At 38.6% G+C, this 21,113-nt stretch overlaps 3 protein-coding genes across 3 annotated transcripts; 2 read left to right on the top strand and 1 right to left on the bottom strand.

Moving 5' to 3' along the window:
• The first annotated feature begins 5,019 nt into the window (after positions 1-5,019).
• LOC143892644 (putative jasmonic acid carboxyl methyltransferase 1) lies at positions 5,020-8,629 on the top strand. Its single transcript, XM_077397401.1, has 4 exons — positions 5,020-5,205; positions 5,280-5,687; positions 7,637-7,903; positions 8,013-8,629. The coding sequence occupies exons 1-4, from the start codon at positions 5,131-5,133 to the stop codon at positions 8,244-8,246; spliced, it is 984 nt and encodes a 327-aa protein (XP_077253516.1). The 5' UTR covers positions 5,020-5,130; the 3' UTR covers positions 8,247-8,629.
• A 2,160-nt stretch (positions 8,630-10,789) lies between these two features.
• LOC143892645 (bifunctional dihydrofolate reductase-thymidylate synthase 1-like) lies at positions 10,790-16,605 on the top strand. Its single transcript, XM_077397402.1, has 7 exons — positions 10,790-10,929; positions 11,022-11,096; positions 11,183-11,348; positions 11,552-11,675; positions 15,205-15,311; positions 15,417-15,602; positions 16,272-16,605. The coding sequence occupies exons 3-6, from the start codon at positions 11,193-11,195 to the stop codon at positions 15,525-15,527; spliced, it is 498 nt and encodes a 165-aa protein (XP_077253517.1). The 5' UTR covers positions 10,790-10,929; positions 11,022-11,096; positions 11,183-11,192; the 3' UTR covers positions 15,528-15,602; positions 16,272-16,605.
• A 2,456-nt stretch (positions 16,606-19,061) lies between these two features.
• On the bottom strand, positions 19,062-20,430 carry LOC143892309 (heavy metal-associated isoprenylated plant protein 43-like). Its single transcript, XM_077396829.1, has 2 exons — positions 20,230-20,430; positions 19,062-19,486 (listed from the first exon to the last, which is right to left on the bottom strand). Exons 1-2 carry the CDS (start codon positions 20,312-20,314, stop codon positions 19,173-19,175), a joined length of 399 nt encoding a protein of 132 aa, XP_077252944.1. The 5' UTR covers positions 20,315-20,430; the 3' UTR covers positions 19,062-19,172.
• Between the last annotated feature and the right edge of the window lie 683 nt (positions 20,431-21,113).

Genomic DNA, 21,113 nt, shown 5'->3' with positions numbered 1-21,113 from the left:
TAAATGTACGATGGTAAAGAGTAGTGAGTTCGGTTAGTTGATCACGGCACAACATTGCCGCCCCTTCGATACATCTTGTTGGTTGTTCATTGGTCCATCCTATAATAATAATAGACACAATTTGGTTGGAGAAGAGTTGATAATTGGTCCCTGTAAGTGAATTACCGTGTTGGTTCAAATTACATTTTTTACGTGGAAAACATGTAATTTAGGAAAAGTTTTTATTTTTTATTTTTCCAAATTTTTTAAGAAAATTCGTGCAGTCCAAACCGGGAATACTGTATTTATTTGATAAAAAATTTAAAGGCGAATAATTACCTATCAAACACACACCGAAAACCTAACAATTATCATTGATTCTCACCTAATTATCACATCGCCTTCATTTCTAAGGCATCTTCCCGGGTTCCTCCAAGGGAAATTGAACTATTTTTTTTTTTTTTTTTGGGTTTTGCTAAGGTCACTCGTTAAGGAGCATTTAAAGCACCTATTTTCATGCACCCCACGCTTATATCCTAAAACACATTTATTACCGGAGCAACGATTGTAATCGAGACTTTATTTCCACAGTTGCAATTTCAACAAAAGAGGATAAAGTGGGCGAGGGTTTCATTTTTACAAAAATACCCTCACCATGACAAAACAACAGGAATACCCCTATTCATAAAATATATAGAGGAATAAGATTGTACGCTCGACCGTACCTAAAGTTAGGTACGGTAGAGTGCCAAATCACATGGGTCCCCCATTTTTGGTGGCCATCTAAACATTTGCAAGGCCCCATCATAGATAGGGTGCATACCAAAAATCAGCACCATTGAATCATCCTAACCCCTCCAAAACTAGAGGCCAAAATGGGCAGATTTGTGGACAAACACTGTCTGTCCATTTTGGCCTCCACAAATGGATGGGTTAGGATCATCCTATGGAGCTGATTTTTGGTATGCACCCTATCTATGATGGGGCCTTGCAAATGAATAGTTTAGATGCTCACCAAAAATGTGGGACCCATGTGATTTGGCACTCTACCGTACCTAACTTTAGGTACGGTCGAGCATACAATCCTTTTCCTCATATATATATATATATATATATATATATATATATATATATATAATGGGAAAGTGTTGCTGCGCTCGAGCGCAGAAACAGGCAGGTGGGGCCATTGGTTGGGGGAGGGGGGGGGGGGGGTAGAGGGGTTGGGGGGTGATCCTAAGCATTCATTTGGAAGGCCCCATCATGGATGAGGGGCCTGCCAAAAATCAGCTCCATTGGATCACCAATGGGTGCCCATTTGTGGGGCAAAAAATGGACAGATACCGTTTGTCCGCAAATCTGTCCATTTTTTGCCCCACAAATGGACACCCTAAGGTGATCCAATGAAGCTGATTTTTTGTGGACACCTTACCCATGAAAGGGCTCATCAAATGAATGATTTGGATCCCACCCAAAATGTAGCCCCACCCTGTTTCTGTGCTCGAGCGCAGCAAATGCTTGCTCATATAATATATATATATATATATATATATTATGGATAGATGGGTGGAAATCCGGACAATGACAGAGTATATTGACATTTCAAGATGCATAAAAGTGAGAAAAGGTGAGAGAGAAGTGGTACTGATTGTTTACTGAGTGTTTTGGTGGTTGAGAGTGTTAAAGTATAAAAGATTAAATAATGCCAACTCTAACAGCTTAAGTTTTTGGACTAACTGGTTGTTTCACATGGTATCAGAGCATAGGTCCCGAGTTCAAACCTCCTTGGTGTTAAAAATCCATATGCAATGGTCAACCCGAAAGTGGGGCGACATGTGCAACGTGTAGGCCAACCCTAAAAAGAGGAGCCACACATGAGGGGGAGCATTAAAGTATAAAAGATTAAATAATGCCGTCTCCAACAGCTTAATCTTTTGGAGTGACTGGTTTTTTTCACAGGGAGGTCTATACTTCCCAATCATGACCAGTTTAACCTGGTAGAACTCACCCCTAAAAGTTATCTCTTAGAGGCAGGGTGCCCATCCCTTATAATCCATCCCCATCTATTTCACTTATCCGATGTGGGACTATATATTTGCTTTTGCATGGAACCCAACAACATGCTTTCTTAATTTACAGGAAACATGTTACATGACATGCATTACATGCTCAAGTGGAGGAAACATGTTACATGACATGCATTACATGCTCAAGTGGGGCACTAAATCAATATTCTAGGAGTGCATCTTGAATACAGTGCAGATGGAGAACATTGTAGAGGTGCAACTCGGGTTGATTTTTGGGAGGTCAGTTTTTTAGGGCGGTGATTTTTTTCACACCCCCCCCCCCCCCCCCGCCTGGCAGGATTATGCGCCCCCGTTTCACGTGAAAAATCATCTCCCTTTTTTTTTTTTATGGGGAATGGTAAGATTATTGAACTCCACGAAATGAAATGTAAAGGTGGACAGGTCCTAAAAGCCATTATAAGAAAAGTACCGAATAATTCTTAAGCTTATTCGATTTTGGTTAGGGTTTTGCCCGACTCGAAAATTCCTTGGGTCAAGTTCACGAATCATGGGTCTTGAGTTGGGTTGATTTTTTAGAGTGGAAAACTCTGCCCAATCTCGGGTCGGGTCGGGTTTCAAGGAAAAAACCTAAATAAAAAAATTGACTTAATTACATTTTTGGAATGAAATGTGAATTAACCTCAAGATATAAGTCAAACAGTGCAACATCAGTTCCAATTCATTTTTTTATTATGGTTTCGTCATATGTGTGTTTTATATAGCTACACCGCCAGCTACACCGCCAGCTTAAAATACAATGGGCCCACATTGTTTTGGTGATCCAAACCATTCATTTGATTGGCCCTCACATAGATAGGGTGTCCACCAAAAATCAGCTCCATAGGATCATCCTAACCCTTCAAACTATGGAGGCAAAAATGGACAAATTTGTGAAGGTTTTTACACGTTCATTTTTGCCTCCACAAATCGTAGGGTTGGGATGATCCTATGGAGCTGATTTTTGGTGGACACCCTATCTATGTGAGGGCCAATCAAATGAATTCTTTGGATCACCAAAACAATGTGGGCCCATTGTATTTTAAGCCGGCGGTGTAGCTAAGTTAGCTACACCGGTGGTGTAGCTTCACTTTCCTCTATTTGATCCCACCCAAAATGTGGCCCCACCCTGTTTCTGTGCTCGAGCGCAGCAAATGCATGCTCATATAATATATATATATATATATATATATATATATATATATATATATATATTATGGATAGATGGGTGGAAATCCGGACAATGACAGAGTATACTGACATGTCAAGATGCATAAAAGTGAGAAAAGGTGAGACGGAAGTTCACAACATATTAAAACATAAGGTATCTCGTCTAGTTGAAGCAGGCCATTTGTGGATGAGGGGCCTACCAAAAATCAGCTCAATTAGATCACCAATGGGTGCCCATTTGTGGGGCAAAAAAATGGACAGATACTGTTTGTCCGCAAATCTGTCCATTTTTTGCCCCACAAATGGACACCCTAAGGTGATCTAATGGAGCTGATTTTTGGTGGACACCCTACCCATGAAAGGGCCCATCAAATGAATGCTTTGGATCCCACCCAAAATGTGTCCCCACCCTGTTTCTGTGCTCGAGCGCAGCAAATGCATGCTCATATATATATATATATATATATATATATATATATATATATATATATATATATATATATATATATATATATATATGGATAGATGGGTGGAAATCCGGACAATGACAGAGTATACTGACATGTCAAGATGCATAAAAGTGAGAAAAGGTGAGACGAAAGTTCACAACATATTAAAACATAAGGTATCTCGTCTAGTTGAAGCAGGCCATTTCTGGATGAGGGGCCTACCAAAAATCAGCTCAATTAGATCACCAATGGGTGCCCATTTGGGGGCAAAAAATGGACAGATACTGTTTGTCTGCAAATCTGTCCATTTTTTGCCCCACAAATGGACACCCTAAGGTGATCTAATGGAGCTGATTTTTGGTGGACACCCTACCCATGAAAGGGCCCATCAAATGAATGTTTGGATCCCACCCAAAATGTGGCCCCACCCTGTTTCTGTGCTCGAACGCAGCAAATGCATGCTCATATAATATATATATATTATGGATAGATGGGTGGAAATCCGGACAATGACAGAGTATACTGACATGTCAAGATGCATAAAAGTGAGAAAAGGTGAGACGGAAGTTCATAATATATTAAAACATAAGGTATCTCGTCTAGTTGAAGCAGGCTATTTGTGGATGAGGGGCCTACCAAAAATCAACTCAATTAGATCACCAATGGGTGCCCATTTGTGGGGCAAAAGATGGACAGATACTGTTTGTCTGCAAATCTGTCCATTTTTTGCCCCACAAATGGACACCCTAAGGTGATCTAATGGAGCTGATTTTTGGTGGACACCCTAGCCATGAAAGGGCCCATCAAATGAATGCTTTGGATCCCACCCAAAATGTGGCCCCACCCTGTTTCTGTGCTCGAGCGCAGCAAATGCATGCTCATATATATATATATATATATATATATATATATATATATATATATATATATTATGGATAGATGGGTGGAAATCCGGACAATGACAGAGTATACTGACATGTCAAGATGCATAAAAGTGAGAAAAGGTGAGACGGAAGTTCACAACATATTAAAACATAAGGTATCTCGTCTAGTTGAAGCGGGCCATTTGTGGATGAGGGGCCTACCAAAAATCAGCTCAATTAGATCACCAATGGGTGCCCATTTGTGGGGCAAAAAATGGATAGATACTGTTTGTCCGCAAATCTGTCCATTTATGGACACCCTAAGGTGATCTAATGGAGCTGATTTTTGGTGGACACCCTACCCATGAAAGGGCCCATCAAATGAATGCTTTGGATCCCACCCAAAATGTGGCCTCACCCTGTTTCTGTGCTCGAGCGCAGCAAATGCATGCTCATATAATATATATAAATTATGGATAGATGGGTGGAAATCCGGACAATGACAAAGTATACTGACATGTCAAGATGCATAAAAGTGAGAAAAGGTGAGACGGAAGTTCACAACATATTAAAACATAAGGTATCTCGTCTAGTTGAAGCAGGCCCGCCATGGAAGTCCAACAAGTTCTTCACATGAATGGTGGAGTGGGAGATACCAGCTATGCTAATAATTCATCACTACAGGTCTCTCTCTCTCTCTCTTCTAATGGTCTTCTACATGATTTGATTATGACATTTTTTTTTTTCATTTTGTATAGAGAACAACAATAACCAAAGTGAGGCCCATAATAGAAGAAGCCATATCAAGTCTTTACTGCGTCTCTTTCCCTAAGAAGATAACCATAGCAGACTTGGGTTGTTCTTCAGGACCCAACACCTTCTTAGTGCTGTCTAATATAATAGATGCTGTTGTGATGAAATGCCACCAGCTGAACCATCCGTTGCCTGAGTTCCAAATGTTCTTGAATGACCTTCCAGGGAACGATTTTAACACCATTTTCCGATATCTGCTACCAAGTTTCTATGAGAAACTTAATGAAAAGAAAGGGGCCGATTTGGCGCAGTGTTTTGTTGCAGGAGTGGCTGGTTCCTTTTATGGGAGGCTTTTCCCAAGCAAAAGCCTACATTTTGTTCATTCTTCTTATAGTCTCCATTGGCTCTCGCAGGTCAGTGATCTTCATGGTAGGAGCAGTCCATAAATAGGTCATATATAGGGCCTCAAAGATGTTAGATTGAAAGTTTCCTACTAACAAATTTATGTCGACAAATATATTGTATTATGCATATATAGAAATAAAATTCTCCGAATAAACTGAAAGAATCATGGAAAAAATTAAATTTTGGATGCCCTGTTTTTAAACTTTATGAACTAAAAAATATTTTAAAAATGGGAATTGCGAGCGTCCATCGCAAAAGGCATTTCGCGGCTGCTCACAGTCGCATGTCAGACCAGCCACCTCGTGCTGTTGTCTCCATTCATGAGGTGGCTGGTCTGGCATGTGACAGACCAGCTGCGAAATGCCTTTTGCGATGGACCTGGCAAATCCCCTTAAAAATTATTGCATATTTTAATCAATGCAAATTTTCTGTACCACGTTATTGTTTTTCTCATGGGCATTTTTTGAAATATTTCAAGAAAAGAGGAATGATAGAATGTAGAGCTCTCTTGCGAAAATCAGCTCCAAGGTGCCCCTATTGGTTGCTTTATGCAAAGTGCAGCTCGGAAAAAGGTGGAATGCACCTAAAAAAGTGGAAATGCTCCTAGAAACATTGAAACCGTGTTGACTTTGCATAAAGCAACCAATAGTGGCGTCCTTGGAGCTTATTTTTGCAAGGGCGCCCTTCATTCTATCATTCCTCTAAATTTATTTTTTTTTTTTAGTTACAAAGATCATTTAATTTTTCTTTGGAAATATGTTCAGCCCACTAGAAACAAAGGGATTTGCTAGGGACCATCGCAGAAGGCATTTCAGTGTTCTTGAATGAGATAGCAGCCACATAGCCTCACTTTTCAACTGATTTTGTCACTATTCATTTAATTCATCTTAGGTAGATGCTCTCTCATGCAATTGCGCACCCACGAAATGACTTCTGTGATGGTCCCTAGCAATTCCTAGAAACAAACATCGAATTTTTTAGGAGTGCTTCTTTTAAGAGTCGGGGGCATGGTTTTAGAGAGAGGAATCAGTATTTAGAAAGACTAATTTTTGGACGATTTGGTTTTATTGGAAGACTAATTTCATGGATAATTTTATTGGTAAATATTTTCCATGGAAAATATTTTCTGAGATTTTTGTAAGGTAATTCTTTTACACCTCATGCATAACATGCTCGGGCCAACCATTTTAGACCACATATTTTGATAGCGTGAGGCCCATCATTTAAACCCATGCATAGGCACCTCATGTTTTGATATGCTAGGAACCACTATTCTATACCATGTTTTCCTGGGGATGACGCCTACCATCTCCACCCAAACCCATGCATTATGGTTGATCACACCAGTTTACACACATGGGCGGGCCCACTATCTCCACCCAAACCTACTGGACTTTGGAATCTTTCCAATAGAATATTATTTTCCATGAATTTTTTTACACCTCAAGCACAGTACTGCAGGGCCCACCATTTCTCACATTATATTTTGATGGGGTGAGACCCACACCATTTTATACCTACTCATACCAAGGGTGGGGCTCACCATTTTATACCACATGTTTTGATGTAGTGGGGCCACCATCTCCAATTAAACCCATTCAAAAGTAGGGTCCACTAATTTAAACCTTAGATTTTTTATGGAGTGGGGCTCACCATTTTACCTCAGGATTTGATGGTGAGAATACTAGTGCTTGTGCGTATGTGTGTGCGAACATACATGGAAACTCATGCAAAATATAAATTTATGTACTCAAATTTGTTCAAAATTCATGATCATATAAGGCGGCAAGCATGCATGTATCATGTGTAAGAATGTCATGTTTCAAAGCATACCCTAACATAGGCATTAAAGATCAAAATTCAAAGACCATATAAGGAAGCGGCAAGCATGCATGTATCATGTGCAGGAATTTCATGTTTTAAAGCATACCCTAACATAGGCATTAAAACACACCAGGTTCCTCAAGGGCTTCAAAACGAAATGGGCATCACATTAAACAAGGGTAATATTTACTTGGCAAAGACAAGCCCTTCAAGCGTGTTTAAAGCTTACTTAGCGGAATTTCAAAGGGACTTTTCCTTCTTTCTCAAGTTACGCTCGGAAGAACTAATTGGTGGAGGACGTATGGTCCTAACACTTCATGGAAGGAGAAGCTCATATCCATACAATAGAGACTGCTCTTGGGAACCGTTGGCTCAAGCTCTCCACGACATGGTCTTACAGGTATAAACAAATTCACATTGTAACTATTTAACCCCCCTCATCTCTCTCTCATTGAAAACTCTATAGATCATTATTTTCTTTGCTTTGCTAACAAGTTTGTCCAATTTAGGGAGTGATTGAACAGGAGAAAGTGGATTCATTTAATCTACCCTATTATACACCTTCAATTCATGAACTGGAGGCTATTATTGAGACAGAAGGATCCTTTAGTCTTGATCGCCTCGAAATAATTGATATTAATTGGGATGGTAGTGAAGATGCCAATGAGGAAACATCTGCGTTTAATAGCTCGGCAAGTGCGCAAAACGTTTCAAAGTCCTTCACTCTTTGCCTAGTTTCATAATGTTTCTTGCCAACAATCCTAGATTGGATCATATTTGACGGATCTACACGATCTGTTATGTATCACTTCTGTGTCTGGATAAGCAGCCCTGGAAATCGTATTTATATTGGATAGATGAATGCACGCATAATTGAAATTGCTAGGGGTTTACACATTTGTGTGGTGATAAGTCTGTTACATTATTTCTTGAATCTTGATTTTCTTGCAGATGAATCATGTTGCCAAGAGAAACCATGTCTCAAAATAAAGTGATGGGAACATATGGAGGCTGTCAAGTTTCTTTGTGTCTTCTTTATTCTCCTCCTTTACATTCTTTTGTTTTGCTTAATGGATGTTCTTGCATCAATATATTTAGGGAGCTTGCATTGCCTCCCTTAAAATTAGTCATTTCCACCCATGCCAGTTTTTCGTTTATGTAGATTATTGAATTATATTAGATAGAACAGATTGACATGGGTAGCGGGGTTTGTTTTTTTTTTTTTAAATAATTTATTTACTAATATCCAAAGGTAAAATAGCTCGTGGAGAAGATGGAAATGCTCTTAAAGTTAAATTTCTCTCTACAAAATCAATTCATTGCCTGCAATGTTTTGCCTTGCAAGTGGAAATAAAGAATCTTGTTGAGTTACAACCAATTTGGACTCTGTCCAATCCATTCTGAGAGAAGTGAATGCCTAGCTTGAGGGAAATAATTTATATGGAGAACAAAAATTGAGGTATACTAATGTTGCTGCTCTTGGATGAGGAAACATTATAGTGGGTGGTAGGATACCTCCTATGGGTCTTATTAGACATACATTAGTCGGCTCATGAGAATGTCATTAAGAAGATGGAGATGCAAATGACGGACAAGACACATAGATGAAGTTAAAGTTTCAAACGACAATTTTACTTTATGAAGATGGAGGGAGCTCACTGTTGCGTCAAAGTACCTTGTTCATGTTTTGAGTGCTCGATTATTGACTTTAACCTAACATATTCTGTGCACTTTGCATTGTGAATGGAAATGTGGAGTTGTGAGGATTTGAATGTCATTATGAAGATGGGGATGCAAATGATGGACAAAATACAGAGATGAAGAAGCTAAAGTTTCAAATGACGATCTTACTTTACGAAAATGGAGAGGGCTTAGTGTTGTCAAACCTTGTTCATGCTGAGTGCCCGATTATTGACTTTAACGTAACATATTCTTCACACTTTGCATTGTGAATGGAAATGTGGAGTTGTGAGGATTTAGCCTCACAACTTTAATTTATAAGCATTGGCTGATTCCCTTTTCAGTTGGGAAAAATATCATGGAAGTATTTTTGGTAGTTCATTTGAAGAGCCTCACACCCCTGACTTTTCACAAGCTTACGCCAAGGCTTTAATACGTATTGCAACTATGGTTTATCTCCTTATGATTCTGGATATAATCGTCTTATCCCGTAATGTTTCAGATCTTCCCTAGGTTCCATCAAATTACTTTGAAATAGACTTTCTACCCTAGGTTTTGTGTGATATTGATATAGATGCGTGCGGTATATTCAATTGTTTATTTCAATATGAATCTATTAATATAGTCAAAAGAAATGCATTTACTTCCGTTTAAAGGCAATGTGAAGCTTACTTTCAAAGATGCGATCTCTAATACTTTGTATTTTGTATCATGATGACGAATGGAAAACCTATCAATTTTCTTGATACATGTTTGCTTCTTCCAGCTTATTCATCTATCGTCATCTTGAGACTTGAGAGTGCATTGAGAAGTGAAGATGAGATTCATTAAGAGGTCTTTGAAAATAACCCTTCAGATCTTCACTTGTGATATGGAAAGCCTTACCCACGAATCCCCCTCCTAATTACTGGAAGAAGAAATATAAAAGTGAAAAGATATAAAATGGGAAAAATGAAATGAAAATGAAGAGTTTTACTTACTGCTTCGTACATTTTTGAAAAATTGAAAAGATAATGAAAAGATAGAGTTAAATGAAATATGATACTTTATGGTTCATATTGTTTGAAAATGCTTTCTACATCATTGTAGTCCCTCCTCTTTCAAATCGACCTCAAAGTATAACACTTAGTGTTGACATAAGGTTCATGAAAGAGGCCATCATTTTCACCAAGTTTCTTAGAGCGGTTTGATGGGTATTTATATAGAGGACTATATTTAGATCAGGTGTTGGGCCCTAGGCTGGCCAACAGAATGGAGTCAAAATATGTTTAAGGGGTTTCCGCCAACAGGATAAAAGAGCAAGTGGGCCATGGGTGAAAGCTTATAAATTGTGGTTTTTTTAAAGGGCAAGTGGGCCTCCCAAAATTCGATTTTGATGATCCCCATAAAAGTTCAAAACGACTATTTTGATGTGATTTGATTCATTTGAGCTCTGGAGTTACAATTATTTATTTGCTCTTGTTTTCCTGGTAAGTTTGTAATGGTTTGATAAGCCCCAGCATTTTCATTTTCTTCATCTGTGGGAATATGACAAAACTAACTCTATTGCCCTCATATCACGCATTTTTTGCACATTCTTTGTATATTTCACATAGAAAGGCAAGTGCTGATGTCATTTGGAACAGATGACAAAATATATTTATGAAAAAGCCTCTAACACCACAATAGATGTCTCTCTTGACAGGTTCTACAGGCTAAAGGCATACACATTTGGGATGGAAATGCGTCTAGAGACTTCCTTGACAGGCACCTACTTGTCTATTGAACCCTAGCCGATTAAATATAAAATACGTGTCATTTGCATGCGGCTCACTTATTTTATTTATTTCTTTCCTTAGTATTGGCTTGACAGGCAGGGAAGATGGTGACTTGGGACCTATATATGGGTTCCAATGGAGACACTTTGGTGCCAGGTCAGCCCAAAGTACTAGTAAAAGAATTTTTTAAATTTGTTGTTCCTGTTTGGATAGTTCTTCACTTTAGATTGTTCATTTTACAGCTATACACACATGCATGCCGATTACACCGGGAAAGGATTTGATCAATTATTGGATGTAATTGACAAGATAAAGAACAATCCAGATGATCGTCGCATTGTTCTCTCAGCTTGGAATCCTTCTGATCTCAAACTGATGGCGCTTCCACCTTGTCACATGTTTGCGCAGGTTAGCAAATAATGCTGCTTGAGTATGTCTATCATGATGCTTTTTTTCTTTTTTTTTTTGAAAATGGTAGCCATTTTATTAAAAATATGATGCTTTTTTGTATAGGTCATGCTACTATAATTAACCGCATAAATTGTTGGTGTTGCTGTTTGGATATTCTCTTGTTATCCTTTTTACCTTTGATAGCAATTTTACTTTTGCAGTTTTATGTAGCCCATGGAGAGCTGTCTTGTCAAATGTACCAGCGGTCTGCAGACATGGGTCTTGGTGTGCCCTTCAATATTGCGTCATATGCTCTTTTAACATGCATGATTGCTCATGTTTGTGGTATGCCAATCTTACAATCTCCCCACCCAAACCAAAATAAGTCATTTGTACATATCCTGGTTTATGCACGCAGCACGCCCAAATAGTTGTATAATGACATAAAAATATATGCTATTCCATAGATGCTACTTCTCATAACATATAGATTGTATTGGAATGAGTAGAATTATTTTAAACGTTTATATGAATTTTATCTTTGTGGTAGCAGTAAAAGCTTGAAAAAGGGTCATTTGTGGGGTTGACTTTTGTCCTCCTCTTGGCAGAACTTGCTATAGAGTTAGAAACTTAGAATATTTTAGGCTAATCATTTTAATTCACAGTTCTTACAAAATCATGACCAATTTACTAGCTAATAGAATCAAAGGGGTTATGCATGAGGTCATCTCACCATACGAAGGAGCCTTTGTGAGGGGAAAGCAAATTCATGATGGGATCCTCATAAAGAGTGAGTGTCGAATTCACGGAAAAGAGAAGGGAATAAGGGGATTTTTTGCAAGATCAATAGGAAAAACTTACGAACATGTGAACTAGGTGTTTCTGCACTTAATTCAAAGGAAAATGGCTTTTGGTAGTTAATGGGGAAATAATATCAAAGCTTGGGTCTCTTCAACGCAAGTCTCAGTAATCCTAAATGGTACGCAGGTTGGATTCTTCAAGAGCACAAAAGGACTTGTGAAGAGGCCCATAATCGCTATATCTTTTCATTATGGTGACTGAGGCTCTTGGTTGGATGCTGATGAAGACTAAAGAGGCCGATTTGGTGGGAGGATTCAAAGCCAACATGAAATGGGAGAAAGTGAGCAAACCAGAATAACTTTTTTTTTTTTTTTGGGGGGGGGGGGGGGTTGGAATTGCCCCACCAGAAACTCTATATTGCTTTACTTCGTAAGTGGCTCTAGAGATCTGGAGAAGAAAACGAGTAGGGGTCCATCTCTACGCAAAAGTTTAGATGTGTGGGGTCCATTTGTTTGTCAAGACCTTCGTTTAAGTCTAGAGTCAGCATAAAGGTGGGTGGGGAATGGCACTAGATTTTGGAAAGACTTATGATTATGAGTCTTCATTGTGTCATATTTTTTTGAACCTATTTGTCTTAGCTACCAATAGAGAGGTGAGAGTTTGTGATTGCTTGGAGAGAAGAGGGGATCTGTCTTCATATTGAGACGTTACACTTGGAAGAAACCGAGAACAGAGTGAAATTGATGATTTTTGTAACCTACTAGGGATGCTTAGAAACCTCAATCTTGCTAGCCAGGCACAGATAAAAGAGTTTGGATTCTAAATGTGCAAGGAATTTTCTCTATTTGTTCTTTTCTTTCAAAAGGTTCTTAATGGAGAAGGTCGATCACCTATTGTAAAAGTTTGGAAGGCAACCTCAATACCACATAGGGTAATGTCTTTCATGTTGACGGTGGCGTTGAAGGAGATAAACAGCTGTGATGGACTCAAACGGAGATGCGTTATGCTTGTGAGCAGATGTGTGTTAGTTCAAATCAGTGAAAGAAAATTCAATCTTATATTGCTTCATTGCGTTGTTGCACGTAAGGTTTGGTGCTTGTTTCTACTTTGCTTTCGATTGGTTTGTTTATTTCAACACTCTAAAAAAGTGATTCTCAACCTGGGGAGAAATCCCTTTCAGGGAGTCGGGAGAATTTCTTGGGTGTTGTTGGCTTATACAATTATTTGGACTTTGGAAGGAAAGGAATGATCATATTTTCAGTGAGAAAAGCAGAACCCCGAGTCGAATAATTTTTTTTGAATTATAAGGATTATATTAATCAAAAAACAAGGGAAAACCTTGGCGACTGAGATGGTTAATACTAGGAAAAGAGCAGACAAAAGCACACAAAGCAGAAAAACCCAACAGTGTCAAGGTGGGGAGGAAATCAAACATCTCAAGCCCCTCCTTTTCAACCCCGGCTCTGGCTAATCTATCTGCATCATCATTATCCGATCTTGTCATGTGGCGATAGGACACGGACGAGCCCTCCACCCGATCAAAAGATCTCATCAAACCAATGCGCAAATCTCCAGGGAGGGGATGACTTTTCTTCAGCCACTTAATGGCGTTAAGGGAGTCACCCTCCGCAATCTGACTATCCAGCGCGACATCCTCAATAATCCTCAATCCTTGAAGCACTGCTCTCACCTCGGCCTCATTAGAGTCAGCTACTCCAATATGTCCTGAGGAAGCAGAAGGCCCACCTCGTGCTTCCTCACTTATCTATCTCTCAAGTCTCCACCAACTCCAGCTGGCCCGGAAGAAATTAATTTTACCAAGTCTGGCGGCTCCCATCTTGGAGACGGAGAGGTCACTTGGGCACTGCTGACACAAATCTCTTTCTACCCCCTCCAAAGATCAAAAAGCTGAAACAAATATGAATCTTGGCAGGATTTTAACCTACGCTATGGTTAAGGCTATTACCTTAGTGTATGCCTATAGCGAGGACTTCACTTGGCCCTTGAATATCCTTGCATTCCTTTCCTTCCACAAGTCTCACAAACTGGAGAGAAGAACTACATTCCAAAGGACACTGCCTTTGTCCCTCCAAGGCACATACAACCAGCTTTCAGGAAGGTCTGCCAACCTCAATGGAAAGACCCATGACACACCGAATCTGCACAAAATCTTACTCTATACCTCTTTCAAGGTCTGTCAACCCAAGTCGAATAATTTTGGACATAAAATTGGATTTAGTTGCATGGGCAAAAGATAGCAGGAAGTTGCAATCATATCCTATGCTAAAGATTTTGAGAAATTGGAGGAAAATCATTTGGGAAATAGATTTCAATATCAAAGCTATGCCTAAAGGAGTGGCGTTAATCGGATGGCTAAAACTGAACTTTGATGGGAGTGCTATGAGCCGAACTGGGGCTGGCAGGAGTTTTTCTTGATTCTAGTGGGAGAATTATCAAAGCTTATTTGGGTCTGGTGGGGATATATGATTCAAATGAAGCGGAACCAGGGGGCATTGCGATGTGGTGTGAAAATCTTCTTCCTTGAGGGAAACTGATAATAGAAGGCAATTCCTCAAACACAGTCGGTTCGGCAAAGAGGTGGGGAGACCATGGAAGCTAGCAGGTATCATTTTGGAGATTCAGGACTTGTGTCATCAACTTAAGCTGCAGATCCGTCATAGGCACTGGTTGCCAAAGGATACGCGCAGGGCTAGAAAAGAATTGAGAGGGTGAGAAGTGGCTCAAAAACTGGGAAGAGAAAAACTCTGTTCAAAATAGGGTTTTATTTTTTCTTATTTTTCTGCCACTTGGCATCTTCTCGTCACTCATGCGCTCTCAATTCTCTCTCCCTCGGCTACCCTCCTTACCTCTGTCTATATACAATTGCTAAGCTAATATTCCATAAAAAATTCCTTGGTTGCCAAACATAGCCTTATTGAATTGAAAGAGCTGATTGAAATCTCAAAACATGACTCGTCTTTTGCTTTTACTCTCCTGCATATTTGCCACTGGTTATCGGTTGTCAGTTTGGTTTATCTTCTTCTTAACTTATTCTCCTTTTGTTCTTGTGTAGATCTTATTCCTGGAGATTTTATCCATGTTTTGGGGGATGCTCATATTTACAGAACTCATGTCAGGCCTCTTCAGGATCAGCTTCAGAAACTCCCTAAACCTTTCCCCGTAAGTAAATCAAAGGAAGCAGGGCAGTTTGATTCATTTGATTTAAACTGTTTTTGTCTTTACTTATCATGTCTTAGGTCCACTATTTTTTAAAATTGCCTACAGGTCCTGAAGATCAATCCTCAAAAGAAGGATATCGATTCCTTTGAGGCGGCAGATTTCACACTCGTGGGTTATGATCCTCACCAGAAAATAGAGATGAAAATGGCAATATAGAGTCCTGAGCTCTCCGAAGTTTCTGAAATTCAGAGATCCTCAACACCTTTCACTACCAATCTTAGTTTTTTTGAGGTAAGTGCCTGCATATCATTTTGTCAAGATTGCTACCATTGTTTTAAAATTTTGGCCGAAACATGTCGTTTCAGCCAAAATGTTTTGGTTTTTGCCGGGACCGTAACGAAAGATATCGTGATCAGCTTTTTATGTGATTTCACCAAAATTCTGGATTTCGCCAAAATTTTGAATTTCGGCGAAATTCCGGTTGAAGTTTTGTTTTCACATTCCACCGAGATTTTAAAGATTTATACCAAAATTTTCACTGAATTTTACAAGATGTCGGCAGAAATTTCCACCGAAACCGAATTATTTCGATTTTGGTTGTGGGCGAAATTGAAATTTAAAACCTTGATTGCTACTTTGCAACACCTAACCTTTCGAATCAAGAGGGGGTTCCAATTGTCTGATATTCATATATCTGAGGCTGCATTTCCAAATGAAAATCAATATTTCGTATCTTCTCTCTTTTGTAATTTCTTAACATAGACATGTTTTACCATTAAAAAAAGAAACATACACACATGCTTCCATCTTCTTGTTGTAAGTTCTGAAGGGTATCCTTCTGTTTCCGAAGGGGGTTTTATTGACCCTCGAGATGAACATTTTGCTTCCTTCACCTCTCGAGGTGGAATTTATTGTTAATGTGTTGGTTTAACTCAATTTCTTCTGCTGCTATGAAAACAGGTACACTACACATACGGCCTGTGAGCCAATATGAATAAAATACCGGCGGATTTTACTCCACTCAGTTTATACATAGAGAAACTGAGAATCCTTTAGTTCCAAAATGTGACGGTTCTAAGGTGATTAGGGCTTTCTTTTTTCTGATAAACTCGTTTGCTATATATCTACATATATACTGTTAACTTCAAGCATCCGCTTTATTTTGAGATGGCTTGATCTATACAAATCGTTACCACATATTTGACGGTTATAAACTCTCAAACCAATATGGCTGGATCAAATATGATGCGTGTGGGATCTCCTTGACTAATATGGTGTATTTTCTTGGTAGGCACTGCCTTGGGTTTAACTATGTGATAAAACATGCCTTTGATTAAGGGCACTGAATGAATGGGTCAATGCAAAATTCACTGAATAATTTATAATCTACTCAAGTGAACGTTCATTAACTAAAGTGGGGTTGACCATGAAGGTTGGGGTTTGTACTAGCTGAACGAACCTTCATGTTAATGGAAGTATTTCTCATTTCTTGGAGGAACGATACTCAAATTTACTGAACCTTTATGTTAACCTATTTTAGACTTAGAAGTTAGAACTAGTGATTTTTTGGGCATTTTAAAAACTCTCAAAGCACACTCCTCTAAGTACAAACCCCAACTATAGATTAAAAATGATTTACTTGAACCCCGGAGATAGAGTTGCTAAAATTACTTGCACGCTCGGCTTCAACTATCTTCAAAGAGCGGATTGCAATTGGGGTTTTCCCCTCTTTGACATTGATTGCGCCATTAAAAGAAAAAAAAAAAAAACTATCATTTCTTAAACAATCATAACCATGGTTTGTAAATAATCATGTTTTAGTTGAAAATAATTTGCCAAGTGGTAAATACAAGCATTTTCTTAACCTTTTATTATTGCTTTGCCCTCTTCGAACCCAATTGTCTACCGAAACCTAACCAAATCTGAAAATTTTATTTTACGTTCGAGTTCACTAAATGAGGTGTGTGGTCGGTTAGACTTCAAGAAATCGAGCAGAGGTGAAAATGATGGTGGGAGACTGCCCAGAGGAGCAATAGGTAAAAGGTGAATGTGGGTCCATTTATATGATGAGGCCCATCTCGGTCTTGGTGTTTTACTTCAAAATTTAAGTTGGGAACCAGAATGGATAACATATACCACCCTTAGAAGATGAGTGGATCTACTGAACGATGAAGCAATGTAAAGAATTACCAAGAGGTCATTCATCATAGTATTATGAAGAAGAAATCAACAGTAAAACTCATGGGGACCCATGACCTTTCCTTGCAAGAGGGTACTAAGGGGGGTACTACTCGAAGTTGTTTCACCCTGTCGGTCTTGTTTTTGGATTTTGAGAATCGATTGTGAGACCCAAACTGATTGTTAGACTCAAAATTAAAAATAAATTTGAGTCCAATAATCAATCAGCTCAGGACTCACAATTGTTTCTCAAAATCCAAAACAGGGCCGCTCTTACATTTCCGCCGTGATTAAGTGCCTCGCTTGAACTCACTCCATTCACTTTCCCATGAATGACTAAGATAATGTCATCCATTCTGGGAATGGTGGCGACACATGAAATCGACTCCTCAATATTGAGGGCATTTGTGGTTTTGTCTTTGCTTTATGTCGAAATAAAAGCTTCATTCCAATATCCAATGGAAAATTGTTACGTGACCAAAATGGGTCCCCGCTTGGCTGAAACAAATCAATTTAGATTTCTATTATTTTTATATTTGTTTTCTAGTTGTTTAGGATAAGTAGGAGTCTTATTGATAAGTATTAGCTAGATTAGAGATCATTTATAAATAACATGTACGCATCCTTTTTCGTGGAATGAAGAAAATTGTTCTAGAAAAATGTCTTGTGCACAAACGAGGACGGATGCTTCCCTCGAAGTGGATCAAGAGGTTGATCTTCCCTCTAAGAAGATCAAATCCATTGTGAACCGATTTGGGTTCGTAACAAGTGGTATCAGACATTCTGTGAGATTTTGGATTCCGTGCATGAAGATTTTTAAAAGCTCAAAGCATCTTTTTCAAAAAGATGGAAGAGCAACAACGATTTGCAGAAGGTTTGGACGAAATCAGTATAATGATCGAGGAATTGCTCAATGATGAAGAAAAGCATAATGATGTTTTCGTCAAGAAAGCTGCAAGAATTGATGGCGACAAGGCTGAGTTAGTTGAATACATTACCAAAGAGCAAATTGATTTCATTCAACTATTAGATCGTCCTATCATTTTGATGCAACGCCATGAAAAATCGCATTTCTTTAGAACTTGGATCACATCGGATTTTGAAGGCGGGGTTCGAAGGATCACGGTCTCTAATCTTGAAGAACAGGAAAGGCTAATATCAGCTATGTCCAATAGGACTTGGGATCGTGGTGGACTAAATTGTTCTCTCGAATAATCCAACCTTGGGGACAAGGTTGATTCCAAGGGGGGTGGAATGTTACGTGACCAAATGGGTATTTTTAGATTTGTTTTCTAGTTGTTTAGGATAAGTAGGAGTCTCATTGATAAGTGTTAGCTAGATTAGAGATCTTTTATAAATAACATGTAGGCATCCTTTTTTGTGCAATGAAGAAAATTGTTCTAGAGAGTGTCTTATGCACAAAGGAGGACGGATCCTTCCTTCGAAGTGGATCAAGAGGCCGATCTTCCCTCTGAGAAGATCAAATCCGTTGCGAATCGATTTGTGTTCGTAACAAAAATGATACAAGAACCTATTAAGGTCAATTAGCTTTAAATGGAAGAGTATCCATGAATGTTGCAGCATTCGCAGCATTAAGTCATGTATAAATTGACAAAACTTGCAAAATTATTCTAAAATACATATTATGGAGATTATAATATCCTTATTATCAGGGTCTATGTGTCACAATATGGAGCATGACAAGTGGGTATCATAGGGTCCGACGTGGATGCCAATTTTTTCGCACTCGTAGCATGTTAAGGGCACTTGCGGTTGAACTTGCAGCTCAGCTTTCTTCTTCTCTTCAGGCTTCTTTTCGTCGGGTTTCTTCTGCCCGCCACCTGCATCTGGTTTCGGGGGAGGAGGCGGGGGGCCGATGGTCATGACTTCAACGGATTTGTTGGTTTTCCTCGTCTCTACGATTATTTTGTAAGGGTCTACATCACCTGTGACTGTTAATGTGTTCTTAGCAGCATCAAGTTCGATTTTATCTATGCCTGCCAAGATGAACAAATGAGGAACTTGAATGGTTTTTCCCTTTTTTCAGTAATAATAATAATAATAATAATAATAATAATAATAATAATAATAATAATAATAATCGGAATGATAGATGCAATGGCTCCCTTGCATAAAGAGCTGGAAAAGGGCCCTTGATTGGATCCACATCATTTTCAATAACCTTTTAAAATCAGGTGAGGAAGTAAATTCGGTTGTACTTAATGACGTGGATCCAATCAAGGGCTCTTTTCCGGCTTTTTATGCTAGGGCGCCCTTGCAATACTAACAATAATCTGAATATTATAAACCTCTACGTGAAATACTCAATAAGTTGTTCATTCTACGTGACCCATGATGGGCATTTGGGACATAATGGAAAGAAAGGAAGGAAAAAAGAAGGCATAAATGCAAAAATAACAATTATGGAAAACAATGACATCAACTTCTATTGGGGTTATTTTTTTTTCCCTTTTCTTTCGAGCTCATTTTATCCATTAATTATCAGCTAAATTCCCAGATAACTTTGTAAATTCTATAAAAAGGGAAAAAGGCTAATCAAACAGGAAATTCAAGCTAAAATCTTGAAAACCCACAAGAAGATAAAAGTCCAATTAGTGGAAAATATTTGGAAATTTTCATGATACACATAGTAAGAAAAGAAAATGTTAAACACTTACATAAACAGAAATATTTAATTGCTCAATCGGGTTGTGACTTATCAGTAAGCAGTTGTTCTTACCTTCTAGTCCTGATACCGCTTTCAAGAGCTTCTTCTTGCATTTTTGGCAAGAGATGTCAACCTTCAACACAGTCCTTTGCACCATGGAAGAGCTTTTTCTTCAACCTCGGAGCTGAGAACCATGGAACATGTTTAGATTTCTAATGGGTCTAATGCAAATTTCTTTAAGGGATCTTTGGGTTGTTCACCTTTTTAAGAATCTTTTTCAACCATGAAGCTAGCTGGTGTCATTTCTTATTGTATTGTCTTGTTCTTGAAAGGAATAATATGTTATTATATCAAGCTGACCTATGTTTTTTTTTTCTTGTATTTAATTGATTATACCAATGCAATAGTGATCGTTGAAATCGTCATGGCGGCAAATAGTGTGTGATATGGCATATGGTTTCCCTTATGCCGTCCTCATGGCGCGCTATGTATCCAAAATTTTCTTACATAATCTTTTTCTTTAAATATCAATCTAAAAAGAAAACATGTCTAGGAAGACCAACACATCTCTCTACAAATCATTGAAGTGGATTGAAGTGGGAAGACGTAAGTAGATTATGCATTTTTCTTTTTAGTAATGAAAATTTGGTAGGGGACAGGCTAAACCCTTAGCTTACCCACCCAATTAAGAAATATGGGACATCATCTAAAAGATTGCAAAGACTTTTTATCACTCATGGCCTGTTTTGTTTATCCAAAAGTGGTGTAAAGGAAAATCTTTTTCAAGTTTCCACCGCGCTTAATTTCTACCTTTTCATTTAGAAAGGAAAACACTTATTTTTTGTCATGAAGTTTACGACTTAAAACACTGGATGGAAAATTTTGGCAACATCTAGGGGAAGAACTTATAACCTAAAATTTTGGCCGGAAGTCCTAGTTATAAAGACCCGTAAACC

The sequence above is a fragment of the Tasmannia lanceolata genome, unplaced genomic scaffold (genome assembly GCF_043159265.1).
Source record: "Tasmannia lanceolata isolate RefF3 unplaced genomic scaffold, GAP_Taslan_0.1 ptg000015l, whole genome shotgun sequence".
NCBI lineage: Eukaryota > Viridiplantae > Streptophyta > Magnoliopsida > Canellales > Winteraceae > Tasmannia > Tasmannia lanceolata.
This window is presented reverse-complemented; position numbering and strand designations above follow the sequence as displayed.